The sequence below is a fragment of the Cynocephalus volans genome, chromosome 17, assembly GCF_027409185.1.
Source record: "Cynocephalus volans isolate mCynVol1 chromosome 17, mCynVol1.pri, whole genome shotgun sequence".
In the NCBI taxonomy this organism is placed as follows: domain Eukaryota; kingdom Metazoa; phylum Chordata; class Mammalia; order Dermoptera; family Cynocephalidae; genus Cynocephalus; species Cynocephalus volans.
In genome coordinates this window covers 4,602,925-4,620,700 of record NC_084476.1, presented here as the reverse complement: position 1 = coordinate 4,620,700, position 17,776 = coordinate 4,602,925, and the positions used below count along the sequence as shown (strand labels likewise).

General features: G+C 53.7%; 2 protein-coding genes across 2 annotated transcripts in view; one reads left to right on the top strand and one right to left on the bottom strand.

Moving 5' to 3' along the window:
* The first annotated feature begins 81 nt into the window (after positions 1-81).
* Positions 82-12,461, top strand: REXO4 (REX4 homolog, 3'-5' exonuclease). The gene is given in 9 exon segments (XM_063082039.1): positions 82-439; positions 2,096-2,442; positions 3,846-3,983; positions 4,229-4,422; positions 5,842-5,930; positions 7,312-7,386; positions 7,914-7,988; positions 8,817-8,895; positions 8,898-12,461. Coding segments are annotated over 9 exon segments (1,257 nt in total). The 5' UTR covers positions 82-217; the 3' UTR covers positions 8,936-12,461.
* The window catches only part of STKLD1 (serine/threonine kinase like domain containing 1), a 28,790-nt gene continuing 20,079 nt past the window's right edge, over positions 9,066-17,776 (bottom strand). The window contains exons 12-20 of the mRNA XM_063081632.1: positions 15,581-15,697; positions 14,637-14,785; positions 13,558-13,684; positions 12,806-12,934; positions 12,598-12,726; positions 10,952-11,092; positions 10,571-10,650; positions 10,147-10,251; positions 9,066-9,314 (exon numbers count right to left, since the gene is read on the bottom strand). Of these exons, the coding sequence (XP_062937702.1) occupies positions 9,066-9,314; positions 10,147-10,251; positions 10,571-10,650; positions 10,952-11,092; positions 12,598-12,726; positions 12,806-12,934; positions 13,558-13,684; positions 14,637-14,785; positions 15,581-15,697 (1,226 nt within the window). The remainder of the gene's footprint in view (positions 9,315-10,146; positions 10,252-10,570; positions 10,651-10,951; positions 11,093-12,597; positions 12,727-12,805; positions 12,935-13,557; positions 13,685-14,636; positions 14,786-15,580; positions 15,698-17,776) is intronic.

Below are 17,776 nucleotides of genomic sequence, written 5' to 3'. Positions count from 1 at the left end.
GCTGCGGCCGTGCGGAACCAGGCGCGGGAGCCCTGTTTCCAGCCGGTCGCGGAGACAGAGCACTTCCGGGCAGTGGTGGCGCACGTGCGCGCTGAGCCGTGTGGGGAGCGTGCGGCGTCGCTGCCGGGGCCGGTCCCGGACCCGCGTCGCCGCGGCGGGTGACGTCGTCGCCGACCAGGCGTGTTCTGGCCGCCGCTCTCCGGGGGACGGGGCCGGCATGGTGAGGGTCCCGGCCGCCGAGGGCGCCCCGAGCCACCCCGGGGCCGCGCCGGGCCTTGTCGCGGTGCTCACTCGGAGGAAGAACAGCAAGAAGAAAAGGTCGTGGAGGAACAAAGCGCGAGAAGCAAGCAGGAAGCCGGGACGCGACCCAGGCCTTGTCGCGATGCGACCTCCAAAGGCCCCACAGGACTTTTCCCGAAACTGGAAAGCTCTGCAGGAGGTGAGGTCGCGAGGCCCGCGGAGGCAGGACGTGGGGCAAGCGGTGCAGACAGCGGCACGGGCACGGGGCCCAGTCCCGGGATGTGGAAGGGACAGGGCTTGACAACGTCAGACACTCCGCGATGGGGTCTGTGCGCGCGCTTATATCATCCCGGTGACAGCACAGTGAGGCAGTCACTTCTGTCCTCTCCGTTTTGCAGATGAGGAAATAGGCCCAGAAGGTTAAATACATTATCCAAGCTTGCAGCGGGGACCCACTCAAACCCGCTGCCCCGTGCCAGACCCGCTCCATGGGCCTCACTCAGATTCTTACCTCGTCTCCTGCAGTTAGCTGCTGTTACACCCTGTTTCCCAGATGAGGCTCAGAGAGTTTAAGGAACCTGGCCTGAGGTCACACAGCTAAGCAGACGGCGGAACTGGGATGCAGTCACACGTTCTGACTCGAGTTTGTGCTCTTTGCTGCTGTCGACCTTCCAAGTCTCTTCCACAGTTTTCTGGAGTGTATTGTAGAGACTGAGCGAGCAAGAGAGAGGATAAATAACTTCTCGGGCCTCCTAACGTTTCGCCCAATATCATGCGGTGGGCGTTACTAATAAATTATTAGAAATTTTAAATTTATTTTAATTAACAAATTATCAGGAATTACAAATGTTTTGACATACAGGACCAGTCAGATCCTCATGGCAACCCTAGAGCTCTGTATGACTTCTTGAGCACTAACTCTTTCTCCCAAGAAAGTAAAGCAAAATTGAGTGAAAGGGATGTTTACTGTAAGGAAAAGTTTGAATTTTCTCTAATTTGTGCAAGAAAGCAAATCCATTGGTTCTTTAACTATTACGAGAACGGGTAAGTAGGAACCCACCTTGTCATCTCTCATCTGGTTGCCATGTACCAAGGTCTTAACCATGGTTCAGAACAGCCAGCTGAGAAGTTGAGCATGGGGGACACTGGGCTCCAAGACCTCAGAGGACCTCCACTTGGGTGAGAACAGAACTGTGGCTCCTAGCAGACCTTCAGCCACTTCCAGTGTGACAAAAGCTTTTCTGTTCATTGAATACACCTCTCCCTCTTCCTCAAACCCTCAGAGCAAGAGCAAACCAAGAAATCTTGTAAGGGAAGTGGTTTGTGGGCACCCAGAGTGTTGGCCTAAGCTGTAAGGGAAGGAACTCTAAAATTAACTATTGAAAACAGGCTGCTTATCATCCATCCCCTCAGGCTCACAGTGAAGTGGTCTGTAGTGTTCAGTCACTCAACAGGTACTTAAGGTGTAGAATATGAGTTCGAAATTTTGTAGGAATGAAGGAGCAATTGTAAAGTTATGTATTATAATAAGATAAGCAAAGAAAAAGTATTTCACCACAAGTGACTTATGGGTGTGAAGGGCTTTTTCCAAACCATTTGAAAACGAATTTCAGTGATGCTCATAGGAATGGTATACAGGGGCTCACCAGTTAGCTCAGCTGGTTAGAGCACAGCTTTATAGCATCAAGGTCAGGGTTCGGTTCCCTGTACTGGCCAGCTGCCAAAAAGAGAAGGAAGTGTATATAGATGTAATCAATGTGTGTGTGTATATGTACGTACACACACACAAATTTTTTCAACTTGTGCGTAATTTCCAAATTAAAATGTGCATGTATTTTATTTTGGGTCCCATTAGCTGCTGAAACAAAAATCACAAGCCCCAGAAGAGCCTCTTGCTATCTGTCAGATGGGTTCCAAAAAGCAGCCTGAAATTATCCAGCAAAACAGAAGAGAAGTCTCAGATACAGCAAAGGGAGATGAGATGCCGGCAGAAAAAGGCCCAGCAGCCACTGGGGGCTCTGCTCCTTCAGGACCTAAGACAAGCAGGAAAGTGCTACCACCTCACACAAAGGCCAATGGACACAGTGAGAAAGGAACCAAGAAAAGCACAAGTGACATTTCTAAGAAACGAGGGGACATCAAGCATAAGAAGCGGAAAGCTACGGAGCCGGCTGCAGCCTCAGCTCCAGCCCTGCCCACTGAGTAAGTATTGGCCGTCTCTGCCTGAGTCTCGGCTGTGGTGACTGGCACAACCTCTTCTGCCACCCCAGCTTCAGTTGGCTTCACCACAGAGAGCAAAAGCACAGTGACTTGACTGACCAAGGCCTGTCCCCTTACAAAGGCCGTGGGACTGGGAGGCTCCACTATAGCCTCTCCGTCACCTTACCCTGATGATATTTGTTTCTGTGTTTACTTAGTGCTTTCCACTAGCGTATAGGCATAACAAAGGCAGGGCTTGTCCCACAGTCGCTGTCGTCCTCGTGTCTTCAGAAGTGGTATAACAGAGCCGAGCACTGTAGGCACCAGTAGAAATTTGTGGAATGAATGGGTGCCGAAGCCAGAAAGACCCGAGTGCGAAACCTGGTCCTGCCTCTTGCCAGTTGGGGTGGTTTGGGACAAGCTCGTGACACCCTGTGCACCCCAGTGTAGTCATCTGTGGTGTCACAAGAAGATTGAGATGTGGTGTGCTTGGTGATTATTTAATAAACACTATGATGGGCACTCAGGTGGGGATGGCCAGTCAGTGGCCATCTCTGGATGGCTCAACTGAAGGTGACATGTTTGTAAGTCATAGGCTGGCTTCCTGTTGCCTGGATGTTCAGGACATGGTTACTGAAGGTCGAAGGAACAAACAGGTTGAGTGTCACCTGTATGTTGCACTAGGTAGGCTGTCTGGAATAGAGCCTTCAGCAAGATGGGCCTGGCCCTTCCCTCCTGATGCTTGTAGACAAGTGGGAGAGACAGTCGGCTGTAATTGTTTCAGTGATTGCGTAAGTGTGGTCAAGGTCATTCCAATGGGGGAGAAGGTATGGGAGCACATGGCAAGAGGAGTGTGTCCATTCTGTGGGGTCAGGAGAAGCTTTTCTAAGGAGATGGCATTGGAGCTGAGCCTGAGAGATGGAATTCACCAGGCAAGTATTTATATGCCTGTGTAGGCATCCAAGTACGGAGAGCAAGACGTGAAGACATTAGCGGTCATACCTGGGTAGGGTTCTGTGTTTCCATTTTATAGTCATTGTGTTTAGCTGTGTTTCCTAATTGGCAATGAACCTATTACTTTTGTAATTAATAAGAAAATGTTAGCATTCATTACAGCTGGGTGGTTTCTGTTTTATATTCTTTGTGTTTATCTGTAGTTCCTAAATCTTGGATAGTAAGGGTATCTTCTAATTAAAAAGGAAAGTGATAAGAAGTGCTAAGATGATCAAAATCACAGGAGCAGCTGGGCCAGCTGCCTGGCATGTGGGGCCTGACGTGGGAGGAGCAGACCCTGTGTCACTCCTCCACTGACCTGCACAGTCAGCCTGTCAGCACCATGGAGTCCAACCCCGACACTCAGACCAGGGCCTTCTGTTGGTCAGCCTGTTCTTGTCTTTGCCTTTTAGGGAAGACATCTGGTTTGATGATGTTGACCCGGCAGATATCGAAGCTGCCATAGGCCCAGAGGCAGCCAAGATAGCAAGAAAACAGCTGGGTTGGAGTGAAAGCAGTGTCACCCTGGTGAAAGAGCAGGCCTCCAGTGGGTACGTGGGTGCGGGAGCCGGCTGCTGGGTGTGCGTGGCTGTGGAGGGCGGGGGCTCTTCAAGGAAGAGGCTGAACAGGGCAGGTGACTCCCGGGATCCTAAGAACTGGGGCCACACAGAGTTTATCACGTGGGTGCGCAGTAGTGACGGGCAGAGAGCTTTTCTGTGCGAGTGCTTAGTCCAGGGATTCCCTAGTGCTGGGTCCTGCCATGTTGATTACACTGGAGCCGTTGGTTCCCCTTCAGCCTGACGAAAGCCTTGGCCATGGATTGTGAGATGGTGGGCGTGGGCCCCAAGGGGGAGGAGAGTGTGGCCGCCCGCGTGTCCATCGTGAACCAGCACGGGAAGTGTGTATACGACAAGTACATCAAGCCGACCCAGCCTGTGACGGACTACAGGACAGCGGTCAGCGGGGTACAGCCTGAGAACCTCAAGCAGGGTACGTCATCTGCAGCTCGTGAACACGGGAAGGAACGTGGTAACGGGATTCCTTCTCCTCCCTTGCATTCCCTCTTCTGTTCAAGAACACTCACCATAGCAAGTGCCCCAACACATCTTCCCACTCCTGGGGAGTGGGTTTTCACTGGCCATCATGCCATTCAGGTCTTGCATTTCAGCGCCTCTCATCCTCTGACCTGAAGACCAGGACGGTGCTCTTGAATTGTTTCATACTGTGTGGCAGTAGGGACAGAAGTGGAGTGTGAGATGACCAGGAACGAGGCCAGTGGGGGGTGAGAAGGGGGTGGGGAGGATGGATCATAGGGTTTCGTGGACCCTTGTGAGCAGTGAGAGGTCTGGTCTGCCTTAGGTTCTAGCAGGTTCCTGTGGCTGTGACATTGAGAACAGACTGTAGGGCGATGAATGTGGAAACAGGACGGCTTGTGTTAAGAGGTTTGAGCTGGTGGTAACCTGGGTCAGGGAGGTGACTGTAAGAAGTGACCAGAAGTGACCCAACCCTGGACACAGCTGGAGGTTGAGCATGTGTGGGGTGTGAGAGAATGGGGCACCCAGGATGGCTCCAAGGCTGGGGACCTGGAGAGATCCTGGAGACCTTTGAAGACTGAGGCCACGTGATCTCTTCCCTGCACCTCTCTGTTCTCTGTCCACACACTGCCCTACTCTGCTGCTTCTGGTGCACACAGCCGGCAAGGCGGCCCCACCATCTTCAGACTATTAGACTGACCAGCATTTCTTAGTTCCATTCCTGGGAGAGAGGCTTGTCCTGCTTGTGTTGGGCCATGCTTGGTCTGCTCAGCTCAGGCCAGGGCAAGCAGAGCCGCGTAGTGCAAGCCTCGTTGCTGTGGTTGCTGGCCACTCCCCGTGGGTGTAGGGTGGGCGAGGGTACTCTCACAAGTGAGGTTGGAGGTGGGGTGGTCCGCCAAGGGTATCTGCTGTGAGAAGGCAGGCAGAGCCGCCTCTGGAGCCTGGGGTCTAGGGCAGTGTGTCTCCCACTGGGGTGGGGGAGGGCTAGTCTTGTTTCATTTCCATTGGAAAGTCATAAAGTACAAGCCCCGGTCTTTTATTATCTGATTCAGCCGTCAGAACTACCCTGTCAAATGGCCCCAGGAATTTCTGTTACTCTCGACCTGTGCACTCCTTGTGGACCATGACAAGCATTTGCAGGCTGTGCAGTAATTTGCTGTGTCTTAAACACCATTTTCCCTCCTCTCCTGCCATAGCCCACAAGGCGCTTCTCCCTGGTGGGTGGGTGTGGTGGCCCCAAGTCACCCATCAGTTGTGGCATTGCAGGCCTGGCCTGTGGTCTCAGGTCTGACTGGGGGTGGAAGGGGGCCTCCCTCATAGAGAATGATAGTGATTTATATGTTGCTAAAAGCCACTTGTTTGTTTTGATTTTCAGGAGAAAAACTCGAAGTTGTTCAGAAGGAAGTGGCAGAAATGCTGAGGGGCAGAATTCTAGTTGGACATGCTCTGCATAACGATCTGAAGGTACTGGGCTCCAGGGGCCTCCTGGGAACTTAGGGCCCAGTGGCTCTTTAGTGCGTGTTACATGCACACGCTCATGCTGTCTGTCTGCAGAAGCGTCGTCATGGGGTTTTCTGGTTGTTTTTGAATTTGTGCCCTATGTTGGGACTACTCTAGTGTGAATAGCAAAACCATTAATGAGGGCCAGCCTGTGGCTCACTTGGGAGAGTGTGGTGCTGATGACACCAATGCCGAGGGTTTGGATCCCATATAGGGATGGGCGGTTAACTCACTTGGGAGAGTGTGGTGCTGACAACTCCAAGTCAAGGGTTAAGATCCCCTTACTGGTCATCTTTAAAAAAAAAAAAAAGTCACTCATGAGTTCCTGCTCTGTTCTGGAAGCCATGCTGGACACTTTCTATAGTGCAGATCTTGTTCAGTTCTTTAAACAATGCCTCAGGTGCTTATGCCTGTTTTATAATGAGGTCAAGTGGTGTGCCCGAGTGGCAACATGGTGGAACTGGTGCAAACGCAGACCAGCGCCAGGGCCCCTACCCACTGCTCCAGTGCACTCCACGTCGGCAGAGCCAGGCTGCTGCCGCCTCTCCACCTGCCACCCAGCTAGGCGGGGAACTGGATGGGGAGGCATTTCCTTAGGTGGCCATGTTGGCCAGCTCAGTGGGCAGCGGGTGGGTGAGCTTGGAGAGTCCACTTCCAGCATCCAGAGGGCATGGCCTACAGCCTCTTCCTTTAGGGTCTCTGCTGATGGGGACCACCTGGGCAGAAAGCACAGCAGATAGTCCTTCCTGGGTGGGGCCCACGGTACTCTGGCTGTTCAGTGTTCCTTAGAGCCCTAGAGTCCTCAGAGATGTCTCAGGAACCTCTAAATGTTGGCTCTAATTTGCTTTGAAAATAAATGTTTTGCTATTAAAAACTAACAAAAAGTCACCTGCCCACTTTTGTATCATATCACCCTTGGAGACTGCCACCGTGGTGGTCTCCTCCCTCCTGACCATGGTTCTGTCCCTCATGACTAACTTGTGTAGACTCCTGTTTAAGTCTCTCTTGAAGTCCATGCTGAGGATGCAAGATTAGCTGTTGAAAACCGTTAGCATTTCTAACTTCCTGATGTGCAGAACCAACTCAAAGCACAGGAATAAGGTGGCTGCTGGTTCATCGGGGACTGTTTCCCTCCTTCTTCCTAATTTCAAGATTTTTTTTTAATGTGGTTCTTATTAAGTTTATGTGATGCCTTTGTTTCAGAAGTTAAAATTCATATCAGTAATTTTTTATGCATGTGTGTTATATACTGGGATTCCCTGTAAGATATTATTGGGGGGGGAAGGGGGCTCCACTGCTACAAACTAGAAATGAAAATGATCGTCATTATATTTTCTTCTTCTAGGTACTGTTTCTTGATCATCCAAAAAAGAAGATTCGGGACACACAGAAATACAAACCTTTCAAGAGCCAAGTGAAGGTACTCACAATGCGCATGGCCCAGCGCACTGTCCTTCTGTTGTGCTGGTACCGGTCCCAGTGGCCGACTTGCTGGTTAATGGGGTTTTGTTTTTATTCTTCCTTCTAAGCTTTAAAACTAAAAGGAATCCTAAAAGAAAAAGCAGGGTTCTGCTAATTGCCAGCTTTAAAAATGAGCGTATTGGGGGCAGATTGTTTCACTCTAATCTCTGTGATGGGTCACAGGTAAGTGCAGGATGGCACGGGCAGGGATGCCCCTCTTGAAGTGAGCATGGAGGACAGAGACACTGATTCCTCCCTGGCCCTCCCTTTGCTGATGGGTCAGGGGTTCTCACCAGTCTCTGGGCTGGTGGCTGCAGCCTCAAATGCCACGGTCACTTCCAGTGAAAGGCAGGTGACAGGTAACTTGGGCTGGGGCTCAGTAGCCAGCTCCCTGCCTGGTGAAGTACCCCCACTCAGACAGAGGCCCCCCCAGGCCAGAGCCTGCAGAGACCCACACAGCAACTTGCATGCTATCTCCCTTTGCAGAGTGGAAGACCGTCTCTGAAGCTACTGTCAGAGAAAATCCTAGGGATCAGGGTCCAGCAGGCAGAGCACTGTTCGGTGAGTGTGTCCTTGGGAGATAGTCCTTGAGATTTGGGGCCATTTCTGACTCGAAACCAGGCGTGTGTCACCTGATGTCAGACTTGGACGAGGTGGGGCTTGGGCAACTTCTTTTTTAGGAGGCCATTGGTCCAGAAATAATGAAGCGGCAGAGCATGCTTATAGAATGATTAAAATTTAACACAAATATAGGGTCGGCCCGTGGCTCACTTGGGAGAGTGTGGTGTTGACAACACCAAGTCAAGGGTTAAGATCCCCTTACCAGTCGTCTTTTAAAAAATAAAATTAAATTAAAAAAAAAAAAAAAAAAAAAACCTACTACATTATAATCATTGGGAGAAAAAGTGGCCAGTCTAAATTGAATGCCCTGTAGGACTGTGTGGCCCTGGCCAGGCAGCCCCTCAGCCCTTGCCTGACAGGCCTGACTCAGGCCAGCTCTGCTTCTGTGGCACAGAGTCCCGCCTACAGTGTGGCTGTCAGCCCTTTGGGCCCTCGTGCCCTGGCATCATGTTCCCAGCCCACTATCTGTTCTGCCTCTGTGAGTGGTGTTGTCTCACGAACCTGAGAAGGCCACATGTTGTCCCATCACTTCTTTGGGTTTCCCTGTCTTCTCCTGTAAACAGGAGTGTCTGTGTCACAGAGGTGTGTAAGGGTTGCGTCATCATGCTGGCGCTTTGCACATTTTCTCCCTCACCATCCTGCTGACACCTCACGGCAGGTCCATGGCACAGTGGCTGGCGTGATGGGCTTAGCAATTGTGGGATGGACTGTGGCCTGTGGTCATGCTTGTACCCTGCTGGATAGTCAGTGTTGTTCTATGTCGTCCAGATTCAAGATGCCCAGGCAGCAATGAGACTCTATGTCACTGTGAAGAAGGAATGGGAGAGTGTGGCCAGAGACAGGCGCCCCAGGTGACCGCCCCAGACAGCTGCAGTGGCAACATGTAGGGACGCTGCCCTGCTGCTGGTGCTGCTCCATCCCACCATCCTGTGGTGACACCTCAGGCCAAAAGCTGTTGTGATCAAATCACGGAGACAGATCAAGTCTCCCCAAAGAGGCGATTCTGGAGAAACATTTTCAAGATGATGGCAGCGGGGGCGTGGCCTGCATGCTACTGAGAACGTCCTGCTCCCTCGTGACTTTGAGGTCTGAGACCTCGTGTGTGTTTGGGGACAGGGTGGGCAGGGCCGTGGCAGGGGAAGATGCCAGGAAACTCTGTGGGCGTGCCTGGCGACTGCCGTCCACTGACCACCAGAGTGAGGACACGACATCTGGGCTGTCGCTGCCAACCTGACAATGGGTTTTGGTGGGAGTCACCTGGGGTCCCTAGAGCAGAAAGCAGCCTGGGTGCTCAGCAGCCTCCTCTCAGGTGACCACTTCTTCCCTGTTGTCTCGGGTGATGGAGCAAGCCCTGTCAGGCTCAGGGCCCAGACACAGCTGGCAGCACGGCAGTTGCTGCATGGGGAGTTCCCTGTGGCATTTGGACTTTGAGAGGGACTTTGTGAGGTGTTTCTTACTCACTCCTGTCTGTCTAAATTGGTCCAGGGGTGGCCAGGGCACGGTGGCCCCTGCTGTCCCTGGTGGTGAGCGCCTGTCTTTGTCTCAGACACGTGCTAGCCTTGTGCTGTTTGGCCTGGGAAAGCTGTGTGGGTGCTCAAGGGCCAGGCTGCAGCTTTTCTGGCTGGGCCCAGGTTTGAGGATCTTTCTGGGAACCAGAATCAGTAGCCGCCAGTCACACTGGCTGTACAGAGAAGGTGCAAGGCCCTGCAGGTGTTGCTGAATGTAAACACAGGTGTTCACTGTAAGTAGTGCTGTGGAGGCTCCGTCCCCTCCCTTATTTAGAACGGTCTGAAAGGACTGCTGTGTCCACTCTGCTGCCACACGGCCCAGCCAGGGACAAGGTGTGTGTAAAGACAGCCATGTTCAGTACCACTACCAGTCGATCACAGCCTACACCAGGGTGACTCGGACACACCAGGAACTGGCTTTGGGCCTCTTTAGTCACCTAAAATGAGTGTGTGATACACATACTGCTCCTGGGTGACCATTCATAGCCCCCCACTCTCCAGGAAAAGACTGCCTCCGCTCACAGGGCAGCTCCAGCTGTGGCTCAAGGAAGGGAAGGGCAATCACTTCAGGGCCGGGGTGGAGGGCGCACATGGAGTGGGGAGGCCTTTGGGGTGTCTGTGTCCTCCCCAGCGTCAGTGCCACGCAGCTCCCCCTCCAGCCTCAGGAGCACTTTTTCTGCATAAGAAACCAGCTCCTGGAAGGAGGAAACAAGCAGGAAGTTATTTTTATGGACAGTGTTGGGGTCCAGGAGCAATTATTTGTGACTTAATTCATTGGTCGTGGACAGGAAACTTTCTTTCATTATTTCTCCGATTATTTCTCCCCTTTAAGATTGACTTTTGGCCCAGCTATTGATGGAGTAATAATAGGCAGGCAGGAAAATAGTCATTAAAAACTGTGTGGGTTGAGGTCAAGGTCAGTTCTTTATTCCAGGCCCCCAGACTCAGTGTTCCCGGTCTGAGGACTTTGGCCTGGTGAGAGGCCTGCTTTACTGAGGGCCTGCTGCCACTCACCAGGCTGGAGGTGAAGCGCCTCTTCATCTCCCAGACCAGGGCATTGATACCACTGGACTCCAGTTCTGGCAGGATCTCCTCTGAGGGTAGAGTAAAGCAGGTCCTGAGGCCAGGGTCTACCCCCATGACCCCCGCCAGGAGCCCTGGCCAGCCAGGAGAACAAGGATGGGTCCCAGATCCACTTAAGCTTGGCACGAGAGTGCTGCTTTGAGGTTCTGGAGCCCCGTGCACCACCCCTCTGCTAGGGCAGTGCCTAGCATGTAGTGGGTGCTCAGCAGATGACAGAGGACTCAGGAGTGTCGGGGAGCTGCAAAGTGGGGGTTGACACCAGTTCCATGGAGCTCCTTCCCTCTCCCATCCGCCAGCCTCAGGAGGGCTCACTGTAGGACGAGAGGTAGGCCAGCAGCAGGCACAAGTTCTCCACCACCTCAGGGTCGTCCCTGTAGAGCTGGTAGGTCTCCTTGATGAGGGCCAGGCCACTGCTGCCCTCCCCTGGCACCACCATCTGGAATGCCGCCAGCTCTGGGGGTAGATGGGGGAGGGGCGGAGATTGGGTTCATGCCCTGGTACAACCCCCCTCCTAGCTGGCCTTGGGTCAGGGCTTAGAACCCTGCGCCATATCCTCTGGAAAATGGGGGTGCCGATGGTGCCGATTTCACAGCTGTTGAGAAAACTGGTGCTTGGGACAGTGAGGGCTGCCCCGCCTGCTGGTAGAGGAAGCTGCAGTTGCCTGGAGCACTGATCCTGAGCCTGGGCTTTCCCCCATTCTCCTTGTAAATCTTGTTAGGAAGAAAAGGAGGATTGCAGCAGGGCGTGGGGCTTTGCTCTCCCTCCCTCCCCCCTCTCCCCGCCCCCCACGTCCACCCTGGCGGCAGAGGCCTGGCTTTGGCTGGAGGGACCTCTTGGCCTGGGCTTGACTGCAGCAGCACCCTTCTTCAAGGGCATGGGTGGGGCATGGACCTGGCATGGCAGGATGGGCCTGGTGTTGGGCTTCAGCTTCTGAGGAATGGGAGCCTGCTGTTAGCAGCAACAGTGCTCGGGCGCCTGCCCTGGGTACCACACCGATGTCCTTATCAGGTCTGGACCCAAAACTGAGGCTCAAAGCAGTGAGACCACCTGAACATCACACAGCAAGCAGTTCTCACCCAGACTGGCTCCAGAGTCTTGCTCACTGGGTCTGTGACCTTTCTCCTTGGGAGCTGAGTCATGTCCCTTTTGTTGTCAGGGTTCAGCCTCTCCTGTCTCATGAGGGCATTGACTGCTGACCTTTCACACAGGTTGATTGGTAGGACCTCAATCGGGGGCCCAGTACTGAAGCCCAGGGTATTGCTCTGAGAGGGAAGAGCCTCCCGCCCAGGAAAGATCACCTGCTCTCCTCTCTAGGCATAGCCCACCCTGGAACAGTTAGGATGGGACTTCAGGAGTGCTGGGGCAGGACAGGAGGCGATAGGGCCCCACCCCGTCCTGCCGCCAGGAGGCCCCATCAGCGTGGGCAGCCCAGCCGACTAGAGCAGGCATGACTAGAACAGGACTGGAGAGGGAGCAGAGGAGACAGTCCCCAGAGCCGGAGGAAGACTATAGTGCAGAGGTTAGGACCACAGGGAGTTGCCCAAGGGTGGGGGCCATGCACCAGCTGGTGACCTTGGCCAGTCCATTGGCCTCAGGTTTTCTCTGTAAAGGATTACTGTGCCGTGGTTAGTGTGGGACACATGGTGCAGAGTACAGATAGGCAGGGCTTCTGTTGTGGGGGCTTGAAGATACAGTCTCCAGGGCTGTCCTAATAAGGAACACCTTATGTTGATAAGGCATGATAGGCCAGGGGAAAGTGGTCACGATATATCACTAAGCAAAAAAAATAAAGTATCAGTGTGTGTGTAGAAGTCCTGAGCAACTTCTGGATAATGGGCTGTAGGTCATTTTTATTTCTTTCACTTTTTTGATTTTTTGCTTCTGTTTCTTGGTAGTGGGCAGCTGGCACACATTACTGAGGGGGGACAGTTTTTGCTCCAACCCGTCCCCAGGCTCACCTGAGGCCTTCGCGAGGCTGGCCAGCCCCCGGTAGGCGTTGTTCACCAGCAGGACTCTGTCCTGGCACAGCCGGATGCTTTGCAGGAACAGTGCCACCACCTGTTCCAGCTCATCCTCCTTTATGTGACCTGCAAAGTGCCGGGCAGATCTCGTTGCCTGGTGTGTCCGGGGCCCGCCCCTCCAGTTCCTGAGGCCCCCACTGCTCACCCAGCAAGGACAGCAGCCAGAAGACCCCACAGCCAGCTTCAGCCACTTCTGCATCCGTGGGGTGGGCAGTCAGCACCAGGACAGTGAGAGCCGGAATCTTCTCCAAGAGGGCCTTGTCCACAACAACAGCTGGATCCAGGACAAGGATGGGGGTTACCTAGGCCCTCATCCCCCCAATCTGCTGGCTCCCTCCAGCCAAGGACAACAAAGCAGAAATGGGGGTGAAGGGGAGGTCAGATGTCCTTGGAGATGGAAGATAAAGGGGCTATCTGCTGCCAACAAGTCTGGAGGAAAGGGATTGCCCTCCCACACACACAGGAGAGGCTCGGGGGATCTTTCACATTGGGTGTTGGCAATGCTTCTTGGGGTTTCCAGGCTTATTGTGGTCTGGAGCCCTCTTTTCTTTGGGCACTGGAATACCAAGGTGGGGCCTAGATGAGAGGACGCAGCACAGGCCTGGAGCTCCTTTTCTGAATCAGAAATCAACAAGACAGGGTGTCTAGTGCTAATTCTGGCCTCTGGAATCAAACACCTCCCAAGATGTTTCCCTAGGCAGGAGGCACTCAAATCTGAGGGGTCTGCCCACTGGACAAGTCCTGAAACCCGCCTCTGCGGGGGCGGCTTTTCCTCCCTCAGTCTTCCTCTGTTTCAGCTTTAGGCTCTGATGGTTCTTCTCAAATGTTTAAGCGACGGGCCTGGAGGCCCTTGAAGGCTCTCAGAGGCAGTGGGGGAGTGGGAGGAGGGCCCCTCACCATCCACCAGGAGGGACCAGAGCAGTCCCAGGCCGCTGATGCAGATGTCCCTGTTCTCGAGGAATCTGTCCAGGTGCTCCAGGATGTGCTCAAACAGCCCAGCCTTCTGTAGCTCCCCCAAGGCAGACTCTGGGGGGGGGGGGCAGGGTGAGGACCACAGAGAACCCTCTCCCCCAGGTAGCCTGCCAGGAGCACCTCGCCCCTCCTCTGCTGTCCTTGGGCACTGCAGTCCAATTTGACCCACATTCCTGGGCACCATACCCAAATGGAACCCAGAAAGAAGAGCACATGGGTCTGGCCCCGGAGAGTTTGTCCATCTCTGGGCTATCATCCCCATCCCATTACCAGTATCTCCCATCCCTTTACCAGGCTGGGTCTGACCTCTGTAGCTTCCCATACAGGGGCTAGCCCTGCCTCCTGGGGCCACACAGAGCAGGCCTGTGCCCTCTCCCATAGGGGTGGCCTGTTGGTTCTAGTTTACACCTATTTCTGGCACCCATTCCACTCCCAGAAGTGGGATTAGCGATGAATGATCGATCAATCACTGGTGTAGTGAAGAGAGCACTGGGGCTCAGCCCCACCCCTGCTGTCCACTGGACTCTTGGCTAGTGTTCTTGGGCTCTCTGGAGCCCCAGCTTCCTGTCTGGCTGAGAGGGGTACACAAGTGCATGGAGGGCATGTCCTGGTCCTGGCGAGCCCTGGGAGACACCCCATCCTCCACACACTCCCCAGTGCAGCCGCCCACTGCTCCTGGCCAGCAGCCTCTGAAGCCAGCATGCTGTGATGTGGAGACAAGCCAGAAAGTGAGTGTGATGCCACGACTGGGCTTGGCGCACATTGGTGCCCCTGCGCACCGTGGAGGGAGCCAGTGACTAGTGATGGAAACTTGTCATTAGGATGGAAAGAGATGAGCAGCATGTGAAGCAGACTCCCAAGGACAGTGCAGTCATGCCATCCCAGGGACAGCCCAGCACCACTCCGTCCAAGTCTAAATGACCCATCCCCCAGAGCCAACCCTCTGTGCTTCATCTTCTGAGTTCCCGGCTTCCCAGAATGTGGGGAGGGGCAGGAGGGGCCACAGACCCACCCTGGCTGGAGACAATGGTGAGCAGGCTGTAGACCATGACCAAGAGCTGCTCCGCCTCGGGGTGTCTCCGTGTGGCGCTCAGCAGGATGGAGAAGACAGAGTGGTTGCAGGGCGCCTCGGCCCCTGCATCATGCACCAGTGCTGCTTGGTCCAGAAGCAGCAGCCCAGGGTTAGTCCCCAAGCTAGGGATGCAGGGACAGACAAAGCACACAAGCGCCCTCCCACCCTGCACTGTTCACTGAGGAAGCTGAAGTCTGCCTTGTTCCTCTGGCACGGGGCACGGCGCCCGGCATGGGACAGGCCCCCCATAAGTGCAGGGGCCGACAGAGTGAAGGACCGAAGGGCAAGGGGGCCTGTGCGACCCCACAGCTGGTGAGCAGCACTGCAAGACCAGAGTGAACGTCTGATACCACTTAAACATTGCATGGAAACAAAACTTCAATATTAAAGCTAGAAAGGTAGCTAGACACTAGGAATCCAAGTCAAAGACAGTTGAACCTTTTTCTAAGAGTCCAAAGGCTAGTGGAGGCCAGGCCCGGGCCCTCAGCTCCCGCAGCTCCCACTTGGGCAGCAAGCTCCATGCTGCTCCTGCCAGCCCCCATGCTGCTGCTGTGCCTGCTCCTGCCAGCCTCCATGCTGCCCTGTGGCTGCTCCTGGGACACAACCCACCCTCCTTGAGGGTTACACCAGAGGAACCCATCATGTCTAGCCCTGCATTTCACAGCTGACAGGGGAGCGTGTCCAGGAACACAGAGGAGGTCAAAGGCAGGCCTAAGTGGTACCCATGTCTCCAGACTCCTGGCCTGTGCCCCTCTGTCATGCCAAGACATGGTTGGATGGGCACAGCAGGGCATGGACTATCTGGACGGTCAGCGCCAAGTGGGTAACTGGTGTGGGGGGAGGGGGCACCAGGAGGGTCTCCCTGCCCCAACCCACCTTGGCCCAGGAGGCGCAGCAGCAGAGAGCAGGCGCACAGCTGTATGTCGAGGATCCTCTCGTGTTGTTTCATGATGTTGATCACGAGTTCCACCATCTCCACAGGCCATGGCAGACCTGGCAGGGCGGCAGGTGGCATAGGTAAGACCTGGTAGGGGACCGGATGGTGGGGGTACATAGACCAGACCAGGGAACCAGAGGCTGCTGGGGGCTTCAGTGCACCAGCATGGGGCCCTGTGCAAATGAGTGGAAGGGCAGAGCAAAACGGTTGGTTCGCATGTCTGTGGAGGCCCGGTGTCTGCTGCGGGCATCTGGTTCTGTGCTCCCAGCAGCCCTGGAGGTAGGTCCTTTTGCTACTCTCATTTTACAGATGGGGTAACTGAGCCTCAGCTAGATGGAAGCCCTGGCTCCTGAGCAGCATCCTGAACTCATCCTGTGTGACTCCAGAACCCTTGGCTGTCACTGCCCTAGAGTGGACATGTGTGGGTTCCCTCTACCTCTCCCCTGTGCCAGGAACTGTGCTGTGTGCAAGGGACAGGGGATGGATGGGGCAAGACAGCCAGGGGCCCAGGCCCAGCTGCACCCCTTCCTCCCTGTGCTGAACCCTTCCCAGCTGTTACCTCATGGGAACATGGGCAGAGCACGGATGGCCACACCTCCACCGTAGGCTCATAGTGATAGGACAAGGACAAAAGTGCCAGCGCTTGGCATGCCAGGCTGCACAGCCATCCCCAAAGAAGTTGAGGCAGGCACAGCTCCGGGGAGGTGGGAAAGGCCCACCCTTTAGGAAGGGCCCCAAGGCTTCCCTCAGTTTCCCCAGGAAGGCAAAATCTCCCTTCCTACGGACCGTCCTGGCCACAGCTGAGCTGCAGAAGGGGTAGAGGAGGAGGGGAGGGAGGGAAAGGCAGGCACCAGTGTACAGCCTCTGCATCTCCCCAGACGCCAGGCTGGGCCTCCGCGATTTCTGATGCCCCAGCCACTGGGGCAGCCTTAGTGGGTTCTTACTATGTGTTTTATAGATGGATGGACAAATGGACGGGTGGACGGAAGGGTGGAGAGGAGCTGGCCAGTTAGCTCAGTTGGTGAGAGCACAGTGTTAAAATACCAAGGTTGAGGATTTGGATCCCCTTATAACCAGAAAAAAGAGCAAAAGTGGACAGATGGATGGTTGAATGGATGGGTAGATGAGTGTGTGAACATAATATTTAGGCAGATGAGACAGGTTGGGTGGAGAGATTTTTGAAAGCATTTTATGGCAAAAACATTAAAAAATCAACAAAAAGATGGTTAATATTCATTAGTCGAGCATTGGAGAAAGAGGTGTTCTCATGCATTCCTGATGGGGGGTGAGTTGGTGCATCTATGAAAGGAAATTTGCAGTATCTATGAAAACTTGAAGTATTCACACCCCTGAACATCTAGAAATTTATCCTACAGCAACACTCACAAGTGCACAAATACACATGCACCAGGGTGGCCATTGTTTATAGTAGTGGAAAATAAGAAACAACTCAGGTACCCATCATAGGGATAGTAGAATAGATGGGATATCTCATTACAGATCCATTAAAATGACGTGAGGGACCCCATGCCACACCACTGCCAATGGGGGAAGCACCCAGGCAGGCAGGAGGACAGGCCAGCCACCTGCCCAGGCCCACCCTGCCCATGCAGAAGGCAGGACCTCATGCACCATGCCACCACCATGAAGCTTCACACAGCTTCCATGGTGGTGGTCTGCAACAGCCACTACCACAGCTAACACTGTTGCAAGGACAGTTCACTGCCTTAATAACATCCACAACCACTGTGCAGGTGGCCTACTACATATTTGACTTCACTGACACAAAGAGAGTCACTGGAGGAGCCTGGAAAAAAAGGAAGGTCTTTCTCTTCAAAGTTCACTCCAAAGTAATGGAAGGAACTGATCTACCAGATGGCCAAAAATCAACATAGAGATACTAGAAATACAAAAAAAAAAAAAAAAAAAAATCAGAAAATATGACACCACCAAAGGAATTGAGTAACCCTCATGTACCACACCCTATAGAACAGGAAACCCTTGAAATGACTGAAAAGGAATTCCAAGTAATTATCTTAAGGAAACTCAATGAGATAGAAGAGGACTCTATAAGACAACACAATGAAATGAGAAAAAATACCCAGGATATGAAGGACGAGATCACGCGCCTTCAG